The sequence below is a fragment of the Lycium ferocissimum genome, chromosome 11 (genome assembly GCF_029784015.1).
Source record: "Lycium ferocissimum isolate CSIRO_LF1 chromosome 11, AGI_CSIRO_Lferr_CH_V1, whole genome shotgun sequence".
NCBI classification, from domain to species: Eukaryota; Viridiplantae; Streptophyta; class Magnoliopsida; order Solanales; family Solanaceae; genus Lycium; species Lycium ferocissimum.
This window is the reverse complement of record NC_081352.1, coordinates 22,584,679-22,604,539: the sequence shown is the minus strand read 5'-3', so window position 1 is coordinate 22,604,539 and position 19,861 is coordinate 22,584,679. Positions and strand designations below refer to the sequence as shown.

Genomic DNA, 19,861 nt, shown 5'->3' with positions numbered 1-19,861 from the left:
TAGTGTAGGTTTGGACATTTTTAATGGAGTGTGATAGCCTGATAAGTATACCTATTTATCTTAAAATTCAAGAGCTAAACCACATCCCTCCTAGTTGTTCTGGACTTGTGACTCCGAACATCAGATTTAAGTTCTACTTTTAATCCACTCAAGAACACACCTAACAGACAATGATCTGGCCAATTTGTGACTCTAGATGAAAATGTTTTTTAGAGTTTTGGAACTCCGTTGGACCATAAGTTTCATGCAACACTTTAACAAGCTCTTCTCAAGATCAAGAGTGTCACCTTCGAGATACATCATTGCAATAACTTTATGTTTATCTGGAGTTCGATAGTTGCGAAAATATTTTCTGCAATCAAAATCCATCCTCTAGGAACGCCTCCTTCAACTTCAAGTTTGGGGAATTCCATCTCTGTATGTAGCATACGAGAAGGATTTATCGATCACCATGGACCGTCACTAACTTCAACTAACTATTGATGCGCCTTTTCGATTAAAAATCAAAGGGACAGATCCATGTAGATCTAGGTCCAAAGCAGACAATACCTTAACACTGGACCAGGGCCATAACAACTTTAGAAACCAATAACTTAAAAATATTAGAATCAAGAACCCATAAACTTAATATCCTTGCTCTGCCTCTACTTGTCAAGCAAGGTTACCAAACAAGTTTGGTAACTTGTTTCCTCTTATTGGATGTGACCAGTTTGGGCTTTCAGTGTAGTGACCTTTGCTGCCAACGGATCTATGGTGCTTAGTTTTGTTGACCATTTTGGATCATTTGGCACTGATACCAAAATGTATATTAACCACAAAATAAAGAACACAAGAACTCGAAAAAAACCTGTGATTTATTGTTGATATATCGTGCAAGAATCTTAAACACAAGACTCCAGATTACAGTGGTTTCAAATCTGAAATTACTTTACACCAAAAAACTAATCCTAAGTACATATCTACAGGAAATACAACAGGATACGAGTTACATAAGACAGCTAAAAAATAAACTGCTGGAGCAGTTCAAGGAAGCAATTGTCACTTGATTTGGTTGACAATTTCCCCTGAAGTGTGCTTCAAAAACTGCAAAAGTCAGACTTCATCCTAACTCTTCAATTCCTTATCCTCTCGTCGATATTTTCTTCTAAGATAAGTCTTGAGAGGTTGGCCTGTATCAGTGACTCTTTTCACAACCACTTCAAAGTTTGGATCTTTATTGTTGAAGTTCACCATATTTGACCTGACTTTCTTTCGACCATTTTCTGCACTTCCACTCTCAGCTTCCTCCTCTTCTACTGCACCTGTCTTTCTTTTCCCAATTTCAGTATTCACGAGGACATAATCATGCATCTGTGTAGATCAAAAATCATTCAATTGCATCACCTGCCTAGTTGAACTGTTCATTTAAATTCCATTTTGTTATAAAGGACACATGCAATTCATAAGACACATACAACTCGTCTCTTAAGGCAAATTAAGGATCTTATACCTTTTCTTGGGGTCCAACACCTCCACAGAAAAAGTGGACCAAAAAGCTATGCAACTCCAATAGAGAGCATATCAACAGCAATGACATTTTACCAACAAACTAGACAACTAGCAAGAGATGAATTAGAAGGAAATCCACATACTAGCCTAGAAAGGCAAATGCCTAGCTGAAGAATCGTTAAGCAGCACTGAAATAAAAAGATAAATAAAGTACTAGCTCTGAATGCAGCTGCTCTAAATTGATCATCTCAGTCCCCACAAAACCCAACAGAAAGAAAAAAAGAAAAGAAAAAAAAGAGCAAGTATATAATGGGAAAAAGAAGAACTCACATGCAGAAGATATTACATGCTGCAATAAAGAGAGCATATCAACAATACCAAGTTACCAACCCATATACTAGCCATGACAGACAATGCCTGGCTGAATGCAGCACCAAAATAAAAATATAAACACTATTGAGCTTTAATAGAAGTTGCTCTAAATGTCATCTACGAAGCCACCAAAAATAGAAACAATTCTTCATCCACTGAAAAACTTGTTCAGTTGCCACCCACCTCTTCCTCAACAACGACGGACCTGCACTTGTCAGATGCGTCTTCTTTGGAAGCCTTTCGGTCATAGTAAGCCCTCAAGTTTTCTTTATATTCTACCTTCCTTTTCTCTGCCTCTCGTATGTAAGGAGCTTTCTCAGCTTCTGGCAACTGATTCCACCTGTCTCCACCAGCTCTTCCAACAATGCAGATATCATGGTTGTGTGGATTCTTCTTCGCGAACTGCTTCCTGAACTCCTCCATGAAAACAAAGAAAGCAGTTGTTGGTTGCTTAGGTTTGTTAGGATCCTTCTCACGCCTCGCTCTTCCCCTCTTCCATCCTCCTATGATAGAATTTGCAGGCTGCTCTTGACAAGCCTTTAGTAACAGTTTTAGTCCTGGAGGAGCTTTCTTCTTGTAGAGCACTTTATTTGCTTCGCCATTGGATTCACCTCCTTTCATGATGAAACCTTTAGGGTTGAGAGAATGAACGAAAGAGAAACATAGAGGTTGAGGGATAGTGAGGTGTGTGTATGTGAAGAGCTGAAAGGAAAGAGATAACGAGGGCTTTGGGGAGGGACTTAAATTAGGAAAAATTACTTGGTGTAGCTTCTTCTAAGAGGTAATTATTGATAATAACTACCTTTTGCAACAATTACATTTCATAGCTACATTTTCATTTCTTAGCTACATGATACATCAAGCGGCCGTGGCGGCTAGAGTGGCTATTGGGTGTGGGCTCTGCCCCTGCCCGCGCAGGTTCGAACCCAGCCGACCACATTATTTTTCTTACATATTTTTCACAGCTTCTTCTCCTTTGTATGAGTGTATCTGAGTGTATTTTGTCATATGTATTTGGCTCATAGGTCTTGTATCTCATATGTATTTGGCTTCTTGTCTTGTATCTGAGTGTATTTTTGCTTCTCAATAAATTCAACTTCACGGCAACTCAAATACATTCAAATACAACAAAAATGTCACTCAAATACAACGAAAATGTCTAACGGTAGCTACGAATTATAAATATGAAAAAAATAGTTATGGATGGTTAATTACTCCTAAAAGGTAGTTATTTAAGTAAGTTGCCCCTTAAATTAAGGGTACCATATTGTCACAGTGATATGCAAGTCTCTACAACAACATACCCAGTGTGATCCCACAGGTGGGATCTGGGAGAGTGAGGTGTACGCAGATCTTTCCCCTACCTTTGTGGGGGTAGAAAGGATGATTCCAAAGAACCTCAGCTCAAGAAAAACGTTTTTCAAATCAGGTTTGAAAAATGCAAGAGTAAAGAGCTATGATGAAAATAACGAAGAAAAAGAAAAATACTGATAGCAAAAATAGTAAAGATAACCAAAGTAACAGAAATAGCAGTAGTACTAAAAGTGAAGAATCATGCTCTCCCACAGAAAAGAGAAATTGCTCGATACTAACCTTCTACTCTAATCCTCGACCTCCATGCTCTCCTATGAAAGTCTCTAACTAGGCTAAAATATTCTTAGTAACTGATAGAAAATTCAATATAAGTATAATAACAATTAGGAGCCGGTATCATCTTTATGCATCACTTGCTTTCTTTGTGTGCCATCGATCTTATGCATCTATACACTGAATATAATCGATTATGCCAAGTGTATAAAAAGATGGATCTTACCTGAACGGAAGTACCGCGGACTTTCCTTATCCTTGGAGCCACTGGATGAGTCCTTGCTTTCTCCCTCATTATCATCGGAGTATTCTATTGCGTGACTTCTACATTTCTTTGATTTTCTTGGGGGTTCCTCTTCCTCTTCCTCTTCCTCGTTTTCTTCCTCTTCCTCTTCCTCTTCCTCTTCATCTTCCTCATCCTCATCCTCATCCTCATCCGCATCCTCTTTCGAGCTACTGCTGAGTTCCTCAAATACTTGCTTCCCACGAAGGTTTCTATAACGTTTCTGTTTATAGGGCAGAACTTGGAACGTCGATTTATCAATGAGAAAGAAGAGCAAGACGTCCCCCAGGTCCAATCTGTGATACTCCACAAACTGTGGCCACTCTCCTTCACATAAGAAATAGCCACACTTCTCCCTCACAATCTTTGCTTCCCAAAAAACCCCTTCATCCGTTCTCAATAAGCAGGTCTTTGCCAACATACTCTTGTTTTCTTTGATGAAGGCTGGCGGCATTAGCTAACAAATCAAAGTCTCAAGATTAGCTAGCTTCAGTTAGAAAAAGAACATATAAAGAGAAACACAAGGGAAAAAAGGTACTTACTATTTTGTCGATAAAACCTTCTTTAAATAAAAGCTTGTAAAATGATGGATGCTCGTCAGGATCCACTAGCATTTTGAGAATTTTGATAACAGTAAGAAACAAGGAGAAGTGGCATAAGAAGAGGGCGGAAAAAGACTGTTACACAATATTGCTGTTGGAGAAAAAAAAAATAGTCTACAGGCTTGATGCCATGGAAACTAATGGATAAAACTGCTGCTGAAATCTTTGATTCACTGTTATTATTTGTGCGTTGACCGATTGAACAAAAGCTTCCACCATTTGCACAGTAGTTAAGAATGGACAACTTGTAGAAAATTTGCGTCCTGCAGGAAATGTTAAGGTGTCAAAAAGTTAGTGAAACGCCAAGACGGTGAATAAAATAGACAGAACAGAAAGAGATTGGCAGAATGTTCTAGAGGAGATAAGGGCAGAAAAATTTTCCTTGAATATAAAGGCTGTTATAGTTTCCTCAGCAAAGAAGTAATTTTATGTAAAATGCCTTCAGGCAAAGTGGCGAAAATAATTTATCCTTCTCATCTCTAAATTTCAGGTTCCAACACCATATAAATGCCTCAAACGCTATTGAATGAGCTGATGCAAAAAGTGCTTTATCACTTCCTTCAATTGTGTAATTTGTTTCAGCACACAAATTCAAAGAAAGAAGACTAATATATCAACTAGAACGTTTGGTCGCATATGTTAACTTGCAAAGTATCCCACAAAATACAGAAAGAGAAAAACTGAAATTCGTGGAGTCTCCTATTTTTTTGCACTAATTCGTGGAGTCTCCTATTTTTTTGCACTAATTCGTGGAGTCTCCTATTTTTTTTTGCACTAATTCAGCTCCACATCCACCCAAGACATCGTAATCAGAGTCACCAAAGGAAAATATGAGAAATTGCACAGTCGAACATTGTGGGGGCAGTAAAATCTTAGCACTAGCGATATAAGAAAATTTTGATAACCATTCTAAAGCCAAGAAATCATCAAATAAAGTACTGCATCAAGAGAGCTAAATACCTACTATAGATATTGTATTGTGCCACACATTCAGATAACCTTCACTGGTTGTGTTCTGCTTCAAAGAATAAGCGCAGTACTTAACTTCCAAGTTAGAGAGGGATATAACAGAGATGGTGATGCAGATTTGGGGAGGAAGATGGGTAAGAAGTGCTTGTTTAGAGGCTAGTGGAACAAGAGGAGGGATAATGATGATGTGGGATAGTAGAATCTGGAAGGGAGAAATTCTGGAAGTAGGTACTTATACTCTGACCTGCAAATTTGAGGCACAGCTTCAGAATTTTTCTTGTCATATTACAGGGGTTTATGCTCCTAATAACTGTATTGAAAGAAGGTTAGTTTGGGAAGAGATTGGGTCAGTCAGGGGACTAATGGAAGGACCTTGGGCTGTATGTGGGGACTTTCATGCAACCAGATTCATATCGGAAAAGAGAAATTGTGTTAGAAGCACAAGGGGTATGAGGGAATTCTCTGACTTCATAGAATACATGAACTTAGTTGACCTTCAACTAGAGGATGCCACTTTCACTTGGTTTAAAGGAGACAATCAAGAAACAGCCTCTAGAATTGATAGGATACTGATTTCTGAAGAGTGGGATGATAGCTTTAGCAACCTGAAACAAGTCCATCTTCAAAGATTGATATCAGATCATGTCCCAATTGCTTTACAAGGTGGTTCATGGAACAAAAACAAGAACTACTTCAAATTTGAAAATTGGTGGTTAGGTACTAAAGGTTTGTTTGACAGAATCAAGGAGTGATGGAACGCATTTAACTTCACTGGAAGACCTGACTTCATAGTGGCTTGTAAGCTGAAAGCTTTAAAGACCAAACTTAAGGAGTGGAGTAAAAGTGAGCATGGAAATCTGGGTTCACAGAGGAAGAACTTGCTAAGGAAGATGGTAGAGTTGGATGCAGTTCTGGAAGATAGAATGCTAACAGAAGAGGAGACAGTTAGAAAGGCATCAATGCTAATGGAATACGAAGAACTGATTAAAAATGAAGAAATTTCATGGAGGCAAAGATCAATATCACTATGGCTAAAAGAGGGAGACAGAAACATGAAGTTTTCCCACAAAATGGCCAATGCTCATAAAAGGTATAACAACATTGATCAACTGCTTGTTGAGGGGGAACTGACTCAAGACCCGTTAAGATTGAAGAAGAGATAGTTGAGTATTATCAGAATTTATACTCTGAAACAACACAGTGGAGACCAGCCAGTCAGTTTACTAATTGTTCAGTATTGACAGAGGAAGAGAAGGAGTCTCTTCAAGGAAACTTTGAGGAGAATGAAGTGCTGAGGTGTTTAAAAATGTGTGCAGCTGACAAAGCCCCTGGTCCAGATGGTTTCACCATGGGATTCTATATCAAATGTTGGGAGGTGTTAAAGCAGGATATCATGAATGCCTTTCAGAACTTTTATGAACAAGAAATGTTTGAAAAAATCTTTAATGCCACCTTTATTGCTCTTATACCAAAAAAGAAAGGGGCAAAAGAGCTGAGGGATTTCAGGCCTATTAGCTTGATAGGCAGCATTTACAAGTTATTTTCCAAGGTGCTAACGGAAAGATTGAAAGGGGTAATGGCTAAACTGGTAGACTCGCAACAAATGGCCTTCATCAAAGGAAGGCAAATCATGGATGCTGTCTTGGTAGCAAATGAAGCTGTGGATTCCAGATTAAAGCAGAAGAAACCTGGTATTCTATGCAAGCTTGACATTGAGAAAGCTTATGATCATGTTAACTGGGGCTATTTACTGAGTCTTATGGAGAGGATGGCTTTTGGGCAGAAATGGATCCATTGGATCAAATTTTGTATATCAACAGTAAGCTTCTGAGTTCTGAGTTCTGATAAATGGTTCACCAGCAGGATTTTTCAGAGCACAAAGAGGTCTTAGGCAAGGAGATCCTTTATCACCTTTTCTGTTATTAATAGCCATGGAGGGTCTCAACAAGATGGTTAAAACAGTAAATGTTAAGGGTTGGATAAGAGGTTTTGATGTTTCTAGAGCAGGTAGGGAAAGCTTGGAGATGACTCATCTCCAATATGCAGATGATACCCTTATATTATGTGAAGAAGAACAGCTCAAAATTTTGAGGGTGATTCTGGTTCTTTTTGAAGGTTTATCTGGCCTCCACATCAATTGGAGGAAAAGTTTCCTGTATACACATGGAGCTGTTAAATGCAATCCTAGGAGGTGAAGTTGGTGCTCTACCAACCACCTATCTTGGAATGCCTTTGGGAGCTAAGTCTAAATCCACAGGAATTTGGAATAATGTGATTGAGAAGTGTGAAAAGAAACTGGCAAGGTGGAAGTCTCAATATTTGTCTTTTGGGGGTAGGTTGACTCTCATTAATTCTGTCCTTGATGCCCTTCCAACATACATGATGTCTCTGTTCCCAATTCCAGCAGGGATTATCAAGAGGCTGGATAGTATCAGAAGGAATTTCCTATGGCAGGGGAATTGGAATAAAGAAAGGAAAGGATACCACTTGGTAAAATGGAAATCACTGTTAGTTGGAAAGAGATATGGGGGACTGGGAATCAAGAACCTGGAGATACATAGCAAGGCCCTTAGAATGAAAGACTATGGAAGTAAAACAATGAAAATCAACTTTTATCGGGGAATGTCATCAGAGCTAAGTACGAGAGGGAGAACAATTGGATGACAAAGACTGTTACTACACCATATGGTGTAAGCTTGTCGAGGTCCATCAGAGTTTTATGGGATGAATTCAAGCTTGAAACTAAAGTGTGCAACGGGGAAAAGACAGACTTTTGGAAAGATGATTGGCATGAAGCAGGCAGCATGAGAGTACTCTTTCCAGACATTCATAATCTAGTCCTACATCAGTAGAGGACTATAGCAGAACTTTGGACACCTCAAGGATGGAGTTTTATCTTTAGAATACAACTAAATGATTGGGAATTCCACGAGTAGCTGAATTTTTCAGCACAATAGAACAATTTAGTGGATTGGAAGCAGGTCAAGATGTGTTATGGTGGCAGAATAGTAGCAGGGGATCTTTCACAGTGAGTTTAGCCTACAAAAGAATGAATCAGTCCAATCTACAGCTACACAATTGGCCCTGGAAACAAATCTGAAAAACAAAAATCCTACCCAAAGTTGCTTGTTTTCTATGGTTGCTGGCTAAGGAAGCAGTATTGACACAAGACAATTTGATGAGAAGGGGGATGCCTTTATGTTCCAGATGTTTCTTTTGTGGTGAAGATGCAGAGACAGTTAACCATCTATTTCCACATTGCAAGATTACAGGATAGCTTTAGAGACTATTCTTAAATCCCAAAGGCATTTCATGGACTATGCCTGGAAAGATTACAGAAGCACTTCAGAGTTGGGAGGAAGCAGGTTTGCAGGCAAAGACATAGATAGATGGAGAATTGTCCCAGTAAGTATTTGGTGGACTACTTGGAAGGAGAGGAATTCTAGATGTTTTGAGAATGTAGAGAATAGTATGCAAAAGATCAAGCTGAATTGCCTTTTGATCTTATGCTTTTGGTGTAATCAGGTTCACTCAAATGAGACTGTTTTCATCATTGATGTTTTAGACTCAATATAGGAACAGAACAGTAGAGTAATGGAGTTCTTATGTAAATATGGTTTCAGTACAACCCGTGTACTGTTTTGCTCAGATGAAATATAGATACAGTTACCAGTTTCAAAAAAAAAATGTTATAACAATAAAATATGAGAAAAATGTTACAACAACAACATCACAAGTGGGGTCTGGGGAAGGTAGGATGTATGCAGACCTTAGCCCTACCTTTATGGGGTAGAGAGGTGGTTTCAGAAAGACCCCCGGCTAAAAAAAGGAGACATAAAAAATGCAAGATACAAAATAGATGTAACAAAAGATAGGAATACACACAAGATACAATATTAGAAAAATGTTAATTTTACAACAACAACATACCCAGTGAATCCCACAATGTGGGGTCTGGGGAGGGTAGAGTGTACGCAGACCTTACCCCTACCTTAGGTAGGGAGGCTGTTTCCGGAAGACCCTCGGCTCAAGAAAAAGCATAGGAGGTTAGATACGGGCAAACAATTCAAAGCAATTATGAAAATGAAAACAACGAAAAGTAAATAAGTCATGATAAACCATTATGTGCAAACAGATACTCGCAGAAATCAAGGGACAAGAAACTAAAGATCAATGCAACTACTCACAAGAAAAGATAAACGCGACTACCTACTAGCCTTCTACCCTGATCTGAGTCCTCCATACCCTCCTATCTAAGGTCATGTTCTCGGTACACTGGAGATGCGCCATGTCCTGTCTAATCACCTCTCCCCAATACTTCTTCGGCTTATCTCTACCTCTTCTGAAACCGTTCATAACCAGCCTCTCGCACCTCCGCACTGGGGCATTTACGTCTCTCCGCATCACATGCCCAAACCATCTCATCCTCGCTTCCCGCATCTTTTCCTCCATCAAGGCTACTGCTACCTTGTCTCGGATAACTTCATTCCTAATCCTATCGCTCCTAGTGTTCCCACACATCCATCGCAGCATTCTCATTTCTGCCACTTTCATCTTTTGAACATGAGACTTCTTGACTGGCCAACACTCCGCCCCATACAACATAGTCGGTCTAACCACCACTTTGTAGAACTTGCCTTTAAGTTTTGGTGGCACCTTCTTGTCGCACAACACTCCGGAGGCAAGCCTCCATTTCATCCACCCCGCAACAATACGGTGTGTGACGTCATCATCAATCTCCCCATTTCCTTGTATAATAGACTCAAGATACTTGAAACTATCTATCTTCTGTATGACCTGGGTGCCAAGCTTCACTTCCATGTCAGCCTCATGCACTACATCACTAAACTTGCACTCCAAGTACTCTGTCTTGGTCCTACTCAACTTGAACCCTTTAGACTCTAGAGTTTGTCTCCAAACCTCCAGCTTAGCGTTAACTTCGCTGCGAGTCTCGTCAATCAGGACTATGTCATCCGCAAATAACATACACCATGGCACCTCACCTTGAATTTGCCGCGTCAATCCATCCATCACCAAGGAAAATAAAAATGGGCTAAGAGTTGATCCCTAGTGCAACCCCATCATAACTGGGAAGTGCTCCGACTCTCCTCTTATAGTCCTTACCCAAGTCTTGGCCCCATCATACATGTCCTTGATCGCCCTAATGTACGCCACAGGTACACCTCTAGCCTCCAAGCATCTCCATAGAACCTCTCTCGGCACTTCGTCGCATGCCTTTTCTAGGTCGATAAACACCATGTGTAAGTCCCTCTTCCTCTCCTTATTTTAAAAAAAGTAAAATTATTATTTGATAAAAGAATTGAAACATTTAAAAATTTAAATAAATATTTTATGTTTGGCTGTGATGGTGGGGATGGTTAGTAGTAGTGGCCGTCGTCGCGGTGGTAGTTAGTGGATGGTAACGGTGATGAGCTACTGCCGGGTAATTCGTGGTGGTAATTAGTGTTTTCAGCTCATAGAGGCTGATATGCCTCACTGCAGGTAGTACACAGCCATCTCACAGCGCATATTTCTAGTAATGTCCTCTTAGTATGTAATTTACTATCTCAACTCTCAACTCTAACAGCAAAATGTTCAAAGCAATCACTTAATAGGGGGATCTCATATAAAAAGGCAATAATAGGGAATAGTTCGGTCTATGGACAATTTCACTAGCTCAAGCAGTTATTGCTACTGTTTCTTTTACTTGAATTACCCTTCTGATTTTTGTTGTCAGTACTTTTGTTTTCTACAGTATCTTCACCACAACCTTTACTTTTGCATTGTCAAGTTGTAAACGTTTTTCTTGAGCCGAGGGTCTATCAGAAACAACCTCTGTAACCCACAATTTAGGGGTAAAGTCTGCATACACCCCAGAACCCACCATGTGGGATCATACTGGGTATGTTGTTGTATGCAAGATTCTTACAATGCTGCAACATACGAATCATACTTTACCAAGAATCACACATGTACCCCACATTTGGAACCATTTTACATCAGCAAAGAGAAAAAAAAAATGTGCTAGGCCGGATCCTTGAACTCAATTCAGCTGCTAACTTACTCCAGTTACGCTCGCAACACCAATTAAAATAAGCACGACAGTTCACATAGCTGTTGCAATACCACAATTGATCTCAGTTAAGCAATGGACAGTGGCTCACAGGCCTAACTATAACTCGACACCCAAAAGAGTGTCTATTTCAATGGTTGGCAGTCTTCAATTTCTTTCAGAATAATTGACCTTTTAGGATTCAAGACTAAAGTTGACAATTGTTTCCAACTATACCCTTAACATTAAAGAGGTATGCACAATATTTAAGAGGAAAAATCACGCTACCTTTATTAAGTACGGGTAACTTAGTAAGCTATACAATGTAATTATTGTTTTCTTAATAGGCATGAAAAGAGCTAAAGAGGCAGTTAAAATTGGACAGAGGGAGTACTGATTATTTAGTTTTTTTAACATCGTTATAATACTCATCTCAATTTATCGTTAGAGAAAATCAAGTTACAATTCTCATTGAAACGTTTCACATTTTTCATATGACATATATCTAATTTCAAAGTAGTCATTGTTTCATATACAACAACAACAACAACAACAACAAGCCCAGTATAATCCCACCATGTGGGGTCTGGGGAGGGTAGAGTGTACGCAGACCTAACCCCCACCTTGAAAGGTAGGCGGCTGTTTCCGAAAGACCCTCGGCTCAAGAGAGGAGAAGAGAGGAAGATAAGAGGAAAACAAGACAAAAGGTCAGATAGGGCTAAACACATCGAAAACAATATGATAACACGAATACCAAAAGCGAGAAAGTCAAGGTAGAACAGTCCGGGAATAAAGGAGCATTAACTACTATAGATAAATAAAATAATCAAAATACCAACGGCCCAACAAATATAAGAAGCAATCAGATGCATAAACCAAAGGTAATAAACAAATGAGCGAAACTGTAACTACTATGGTGAAAGGGTAAGCCACCTAGCCTTCTATCCTAATCTGAGTCCTCCACAACCTCCTATCTAAGGTCATGTCCTCGGTGGCCGAAACCGTGCCATATCCGTCCTAATCACCTCTCCCCAATACTTCTTCGGCCTCCCTTTACCTCGCCTGAAACCATCCATAGCCAACCTCTCACACCTCCGCACTGCAGCATCTCTGTCTCTCCTCTTCACATGCCCAAACCATCTCAGCCTTGCTTCCCGCATCTTGTCCTCCACCGATGCCACTCCCACCTTGTCTCGGATATCTTCATTCCTAATTCTATCTCTCCTAGTGTGTCCACACATCCACCCGCAAAGATTCGCATTTCTCGCGACTTTCATCTTCCGAACGTGGCATTTTCGACCGGCCAACACTCCGCTCCGTACAATAAAGTCTGCCTAACCACCACTTTGTAGAACTTTCCTTTAAGTTTTCGAGGCACTTTCTTATCACACAACACCGGAGCGCGAGTCTCCATTTCATCCACCTCGCACCAATACGATGTGAAACATCGTCGTCGATATCCCCATCTTCCCGTATAATAGACCCAAGGTACTCGAAACTTCCTTTCTTTTGAACGGCCCGGGTACCAAGCCTCACTTCCTCATCCCCCCTCACGCGGTACGCCACCGAACCCGCACTACAAGTATTCGTCTGGTCCTACTCAATTTAAATCCTTTAGACTCCAACGTCTCGTCTCCAGCCCTCCAAACCTTATCGTTAACTCCCGCGAGTCTCTCGTCAATCGGGACTATGTCATCCGCGAACAACATACACCAAGGCACCTCACTCTTGTATTTGTCGCGTCAATTCATCCATCACCAAGGCAAATAAACGAAGCAAGAGCCGATCCCCGACGCAACCCCATCAAAACAGGGGAAGTTGCTCCGAGTCTCCTCCTACCGTCTTTACCCTCGGTCTTAGCTCCATCATACATGTCCTTTATCGCTCTAATGTACACCACAGTACACCTTTAGCCTCCAAGCAACTCCAGACCTCTCTGCACCTTGTCGTAGGCCTTTTCTGGGTCAACGAATACCACGTACAAGTCCCTCTTCCGCTCCCTATACTGCTCCACCAATCTCCTTACAATATGAATGGCTTCTATAGTCGAGCGCCCGGCATGAAACCAAACTCGGTTCTCTGAAATAGACACACCTCTCCTCACCCTCATTTCCACCACCCTTTCCCACACTTTCATAGTGTGACTTAGCGAACTCGATACCTCTATAGTTGTTGCCTTTGAATGTCTCCCTCGGGGAATCATTGTACTCCATCTCCATTCTTCCGCATCTTCGCTGCGTCTTGAAAATGACATTAAACAATCTAGTCACCACTCCAAGCCTACCCCTGCCTGCATTCTTCCAAAATTCTCCAGTGGATCTCGTCGGTCCTGGCCGCTCTTCCTCGCGCATCCTACGCCAACCCTCCTTAACCCTCAACCTTTATACTCCTACAATAACCAAAGTCGCGACGCCTATCGAGTGCTCCAATTCTCCCAACACAATGTCTCTCGTCCGCTCCTTCGTTCAAGAGTTCATGAAAGTATGACCGCCATCTCTCGTCTAACGCGGCTTCCCGTACCAACACTTGGCCATCCTCATCCTCGACGCACTTCACTTGATCCAAGTCGCGTGCCTTCCTCTCTCTCGCCTTGGCGAGCTTAAATAGCTTCTTATCCCCACCTCTCCGTCCTCTAGTTCCGCATAAAGGCGTTCAAAGGTCGCCGCTTTTAGCCGCCGAACCGCCAACTTCGCCTCCTTTCTCGCCATCTTATACTTTTCCCTATTCGTCCGCTTCTCTTCATCATCCTTACTATCTACCAGTTTCATATATGCCTGCTTCTTTGCTTCTACCTTCCCTTGGACTTCTCCATTCCACCACCAATCCCCTCGGTGCCCACCACGGCGGCCTTTTAATAAATATTTAACTAGAATAAATTTTCGCCCGTGCTGACAAAATACTCTAAAACCTATCCAAATCACCCAACACTTCCTCCACATCACCTCGTATTGTCGCTCAGTTACTCAGACTTCACCAAGTCAGTCAAATTCCCACTATGACATTTCATCAAACACATTGCGGGCAACTTGGGATGAGTGTAATGTATGCAATTCAAGGAAACCCAATTTTTCAATGGGAATTATAGTTTATCAACCAATTACAATTCTAGTTTTCCACCACTACAGTTCAGCTATAGAATCAATATTACTCCATCAATGAAAGGCAAAGTTCACACAAAGGGTGTGTTTGGTATGGAGAAAAACATTTTCCGGAAAATGTTTTCCAATTTTATCATGTTTGGTTGGTCGAAATGTTTTGGAAAACATCTCTTCCCTAATGAAAGTAACAAAAACAAGTTCCATAAGTGACATTCCAAGCTTATTGTCTCCTCCCCACCCACCCCCCGCCACCCCCAAACTGCCACCCCCGAATCGCCACTGCCCACCTCATCCCACCCCGTAATATTTTGCTAGATTACATATAAATGATCTTGATATACTCCCTCCGTCCCAATTTAAGTGTTTTAGTTTGATTACACACGAAATTTAAAAAATAAAGAGAGACTTATGAATGTTATGATCCTAAATTAAAAATATACACTCTACTAAAATATCCTTTAAATCTTATGGTTATACATGCAATCGTCAACTTACTAAATATAGAAAAGAGGCTCTTTTTGGGACAGACGAAAAGGAAAGTAGGACATGTATTATTTTTTTAACTTACTTACTAAACACTAGAAAATAAGTAAGAAAATCAATTTTTCAAGAAAACATTTTCCTTCATACCAAAACCACCCTTTGTGTGAATTGACTAAAAAGACAAGAAATCCCTAGTGAAGTTTGGAAGTAAAAGAACAACAGAGAGAGAGAGAGAGATGATGGCTACCTGCTCGCCGGCGAATTGGTGGAGGGACTGGAAATGTTTGTGTGTGTTGAGCGAAAATAAGAGAGAGAGTGTTTAAAACCTCGTACTCCACAGTTTATATTCTACATCTGTCTCAATTCACATCACCATTCATAAGGCACGACATTTTTAAGAATAGAAATGAAAGAATTTTTTTAATTTGTGGTTCAAAATAAGTCTAAAATATATATGTGTCACTAAATTTGTCTCATAAAGTTAAATAATATCTAAATATAGAAAGTGACATTTTCTTCCGATAATAGATTAAAAAGGAAGGTGTGTCATATAAATTAGAACATAGGGAGTAACATTTTTAGCTTTTCGAAAGTAAAATAAGAAAATCTTTTACCGCGATTTCTTTGTATACTTTTTAAATATTTTAAATTGTTAATTATTGTAATATATAGTATATTACCTCTATTTTAATTTGTTTATCTTACTTTTTAGTCCGTTTAAAAAAGAATATCTTTTTTTTTTTTTTGCAACTCTTTAATTTCAACTTTCCACATGACATATTTAAGATCACGAGATTAAAGAGCATTTTTGTACATTTTACGTATCTTTAATTTAATACCACAAGATTCAACATTTTCTTTACTTTCTTAAACTCTGTGTCAAGTCAAAACTAGATAAACAAATTAAAATAGAGGGATTACTTTTTATGTAATTATGTAGATTATATTTTAAAAAGCATAAAGATTGTATGTACGCCAAATTAGAGAGAAAAGATCTCCAGAGATTCTTATCTCCTTCCATTCCAGTGGCTCAACCAGTAACCAATGACGAAAACTCAAAAATTCATGGTTTCCTGATAGAACCCTTTTTCGCCCAAGTTGTTTTGGAATCGGAAAAAAAAAAGGTTCCTAGCTAGGCTGATGCCTTTACCGAGTCTTAAACTCCGACTCCTAAACTCAAAACTGGCCAGAAATGCCCATTTTGAGCTAGCTCAGGCGGATGTTCCCGCTGATCTTGACTTTACAAATTGTCAACCTCTGTCTTTCAATATAGAGTCTGACACTTTTCTTGTTTGTTTTGTCTTTATGTGGCCGGTCTTTCTTTCCATCTTCAGGATCTAAATAAAGAAATTTAACTCTCGAAAATACGAACTATGTGGAGTAAATTTTAACTTTGGAACCAGGTGTGCGTGTCGGGTGCAATATGTTTTTTTCCAGAAAGCTGAGCTTACTTTATGCACGAATACACGAATTATACAGTCAGATCTCTCTATAATAGCATCCATATATAACAACAGCTCTCTATAACAACTAATTTTTTTTTTTAAACCGATTTTTATGTTATATTTTACTCTCTTTAACAGCATTTACCTATAACAACAACAATCAACTTTATAACAGTACGCTCTTTATAAAATTGCCCCCATATAACAACTATCTTCTTATTTCGGTAATATAATAATTAACCATCTTTATAAAATAGAATATCTATGATTACTAATAATAAATATATATATTTTGACCAAATATATAATTTGATAACTTTATATAATATATCTATGACAGAATATTACATATGAATATATATTTGTAATCTAAAAATATCATTGTCTTCTATTCTTATTTATAAATTATTTTCAAAAAATAAAACAATGTGACTAAGGAGCACGAATCCTATTCCTTAGAGCAAGCAAGAGACAAATCTTTGATTCCTTCTAATCTTTTGTAAACAAGCTACAATAATTATAAATTTCTTCAATCAATCTTCAAAGAATTTAATTTTCAAGGAGATTTAAAATTTGTGCGTTAGAGCTTACAACTTTATACATTTATTTCTGAATTTATTGAAATTGTATTAAGTTTCTCTAATATTTAGTTAGTGACGCATATCTTTGAGATTTAAAATTTAAAAGGTTATTTTTTATAACATCAAAAGATAATTTTTTTTAAAGATTTTATGCATCTTTTTTTCCTAAACAATTAATTATTATTTAAATGTCAAATGTTGTTATAGGTGTATAACAACTATTCTCTATAACAACCAAAAAAATTCGAACCCAACAATGTTGTTATAGAAAGAGTTGACTGTAATTATGTTACATATTCAAATAAGCAAGGAATCTATTTAAGGTAATAATGATTTTAAAACTTTGATATTTGGACTTCTTATCTAGTTTATTTAAATAAGAAAAGATCTCATAATAAATTTAAAAAAAAAGTCAATTTTAACATTCCGCTTTATAATTTTTTGCTTAAAGAAAAGGATTTTCGCATCATTGCTCTAATTAAAAGAAGCTTTGCCAGGTTTTATCATGGAAGCGAATTTCCTTTTACTTTCTCAATAATAAAGCCTTTGACTTTTGTATTCGTTCGCCAAATCTTGTTCAGTTCATGCCAGCTCGATTTTGTCTGAATCTTCGTGGAAAAAGAAGAAGGGTTCACCAGCCACTACATCTGTAGATCCTACCAAATCATTAGGGAAAGTATGATTGTTCCTTGGTCAGATCTTCTGAAAGAACTTGTGGAACGAATCAGTAAATGCCTTGACAGCCATATTGACGTCCTTCGCGTTCGTGCAGTCTGCAATTCGTGGCGTTCATCACTTCCTCCTAATCTCTAAATCTTTGCCTCTCAACAAACTGGCTATCCCCAACTTTATGATACATGGTTATCATGAAGACTGAGTTTTATTTAATTGAAAGCAACGTTTATCTTTTCCAACTCATCGACAGCGTTACCAGTCCTTCTCCTCACACAGGCTGGTTGGTGAAAGTTGTTAAAACAATAGACAGAAAATTGCGGATTTTGAATCCACTAACCAACATACTAATCAAGGTTTTGCCAGATGATATGCCTAAGAAATTAAATTTACTAGACTTTCGTGTTTCTCAAGTTTATAAATCCCATCACGTGCAATAGGTCTTAAAGTCTCGGGCCCTGAATATTGCGTAGCGAATTTTTTTAGTAAAATCCTGCTTATTTCGAGTGATCAAACGGATCATTTTTCTCTAATGGCAATTGATCTTCAGGATCATTTATTTCATTTATAGTCAGGGATGAGAAGTGGACTGCATTGAATGATCCCTTGAAAGATGCCTGTAGCAAGATTGTCGATATCATTGTGTATAAGGGGAACTTTTCTGTTGTCGATCAATATGGAGAGGCCATAGAGTATGATCCCTCCTCGTTTAACCAGACCAATGTATCTTCCACCATAAAGTATGATTCTAATAAGGTATCTTCCAGTTTATTTAACGAATAGGGCAGTAAGAAACGACTGGTGGAATCGGGTGGGAAGTAGTTTCTGGCTGATATGTTTTTAGATATTGATGTTAGGAGGGAGTTGCGCCGTTATGGCCCTATCTAATTTTCTTTGCTGGTGATGACTGTTGTTTCTCTGTTTTTTCACTAGATTTTGGTGATCAATGCAGAGGAAACTGCATTTACTATTCAAAAGGAGGTATAATTGTGGACATCTTGGGGGAGTTACCGTCGAAGTTCTATGATGGCGACTTTGAAGATGATATGTATTGTGGTTGTTGTAGTATTAATGATGATGATGATGTTTATGGTCCAATTCCTATTGATGGTGGTGTAAAACTTAGCAGCAATGATGGCAAGAATGACCTTGGTAGCAAATCATCTGGTGCTCTTAGCGAGGAACTGAAACTCAGATTTAAAGGATAACACTGGTGTCTTTACCATACAAGACGGTAAGCTTGGGTCATTGTTATCACGCCTTGAATATGGAGATATTTTCTGGCCACCACCATCTTGGCTTAATTCTGAGTCTTGTTTAGACGCGCACAGGTGAGTTTTCTTAGCCTAACTTTCCTTTAAATTAATGACATGTAACGACCCATTTGGTCGTTTAGCACTTTTAGGCATAATATTCCTAAAAACACCCTTTTCGTGGTCAAATCTTGCTGTCTATAGTCTGCGATAACGGGTGATTCGGTTATTTAATTGACGAGTTTTAGTCCTCATTTGACATGCGAGGACGAATGTTCTAAAGGAGGGAGAATGTCACACTCCATAATAATCCGTGCTACTTGTATTAAAACAAGAAAGAATGAGTTAAGAAGGTTCAAGGAAAGTTAATCGAGTTAGTAAGAATATCGTTATAAATATGGTTATCTTAAGTATCTCGAGCGACATGGTAACCTAAAGGATTTGAAATCGCGTTATGAGTATGTATATGAGGTAATGTGAGTGACCTTTTAAAGTATTTGAGATTATTAGTAATGATATAGAAGATGGACAAAAGATAGGAATATACTTTTTCGATTGGAGTTTCGTCGAAGCTTTGTGAGTTCTACTTATGGTTATTGTGATTCTACGGACCCTTCGAGACATGTATATGAATTGTTATGGATGTAAATGACTGTGTATATGTATGTATAAGAGGTTACATGAGGTTGGAAGAGGATTAGAAGTTAAACGAAATGAATCGGAACAATTTCGGTAAAATCACGGACCCGATTTTAGCCTATATTGTAGGAGGCATATCTCCTAGTATATGAGGAGTTTTAAGGTGTTTCAAAAGCCTAAAATTAAGTTCATCGAGTCTAGTTTGCAACGCAACAAACAGCTCGTCAAAATGATATCGGGGTAAGGAGATATGGATGATTCAAGTCGGGCTGAGTATTAAGACTATCTCAAGATACAAAGTAGAGACTTTAACTTCCGATTTCGTTTGAAGTCACAA

At 38.7% G+C, this 19,861-nt stretch overlaps 3 protein-coding genes and 1 pseudogene across 4 annotated transcripts; 3 read left to right on the top strand and 1 right to left on the bottom strand.

The window, feature by feature from the left end:
• Positions 1 to 836: 836 nt before the first annotated feature.
• Positions 837 to 15,212, bottom strand: LOC132038642 (uncharacterized). Of its 2 annotated transcripts, none has more exons than XM_059429323.1 (5): positions 15,182 to 15,212; positions 4,273 to 4,595; positions 3,674 to 4,187; positions 2,044 to 2,489; positions 837 to 1,350 (listed from the first exon to the last, which is right to left on the bottom strand). In XM_059429323.1, exons 2-5 carry the CDS (start codon positions 4,342 to 4,344, stop codon positions 1,105 to 1,107), a joined length of 1,278 nt encoding a protein of 425 aa, XP_059285306.1. In that variant the 5' UTR covers positions 4,345 to 4,595; positions 15,182 to 15,212; the 3' UTR covers positions 837 to 1,104. The 2 variants fall into 2 exon arrangements, with proteins under 2 accessions (XP_059285306.1, XP_059285307.1); XM_059429324.1 differs by having other exon boundaries at positions 2,044 to 2,474.
• Positions 5,406 to 6,464, top strand: LOC132038130 (uncharacterized). The gene is made up of 2 exons (XM_059428852.1): positions 5,406 to 6,027; positions 6,094 to 6,464. Exons 1-2 carry the CDS (start codon positions 5,406 to 5,408, stop codon positions 6,462 to 6,464), a joined length of 993 nt encoding a protein of 330 aa, XP_059284835.1.
• LOC132038129 (uncharacterized) lies at positions 7,233 to 8,877 on the top strand. The gene is made up of 4 exons (XM_059428851.1): positions 7,233 to 7,416; positions 7,490 to 7,891; positions 8,567 to 8,706; positions 8,827 to 8,877. Exons 1-4 carry the CDS (start codon positions 7,233 to 7,235, stop codon positions 8,875 to 8,877), a joined length of 777 nt encoding a protein of 258 aa, XP_059284834.1.
• Positions 15,213 to 17,638: 2,426 nt separating the features above from the next.
• Positions 17,639 to 18,508, top strand: LOC132038128 (F-box protein At2g17036-like; annotated as a pseudogene).
• The last annotated feature ends 1,353 nt before the right edge of the window (positions 18,509 to 19,861 follow it).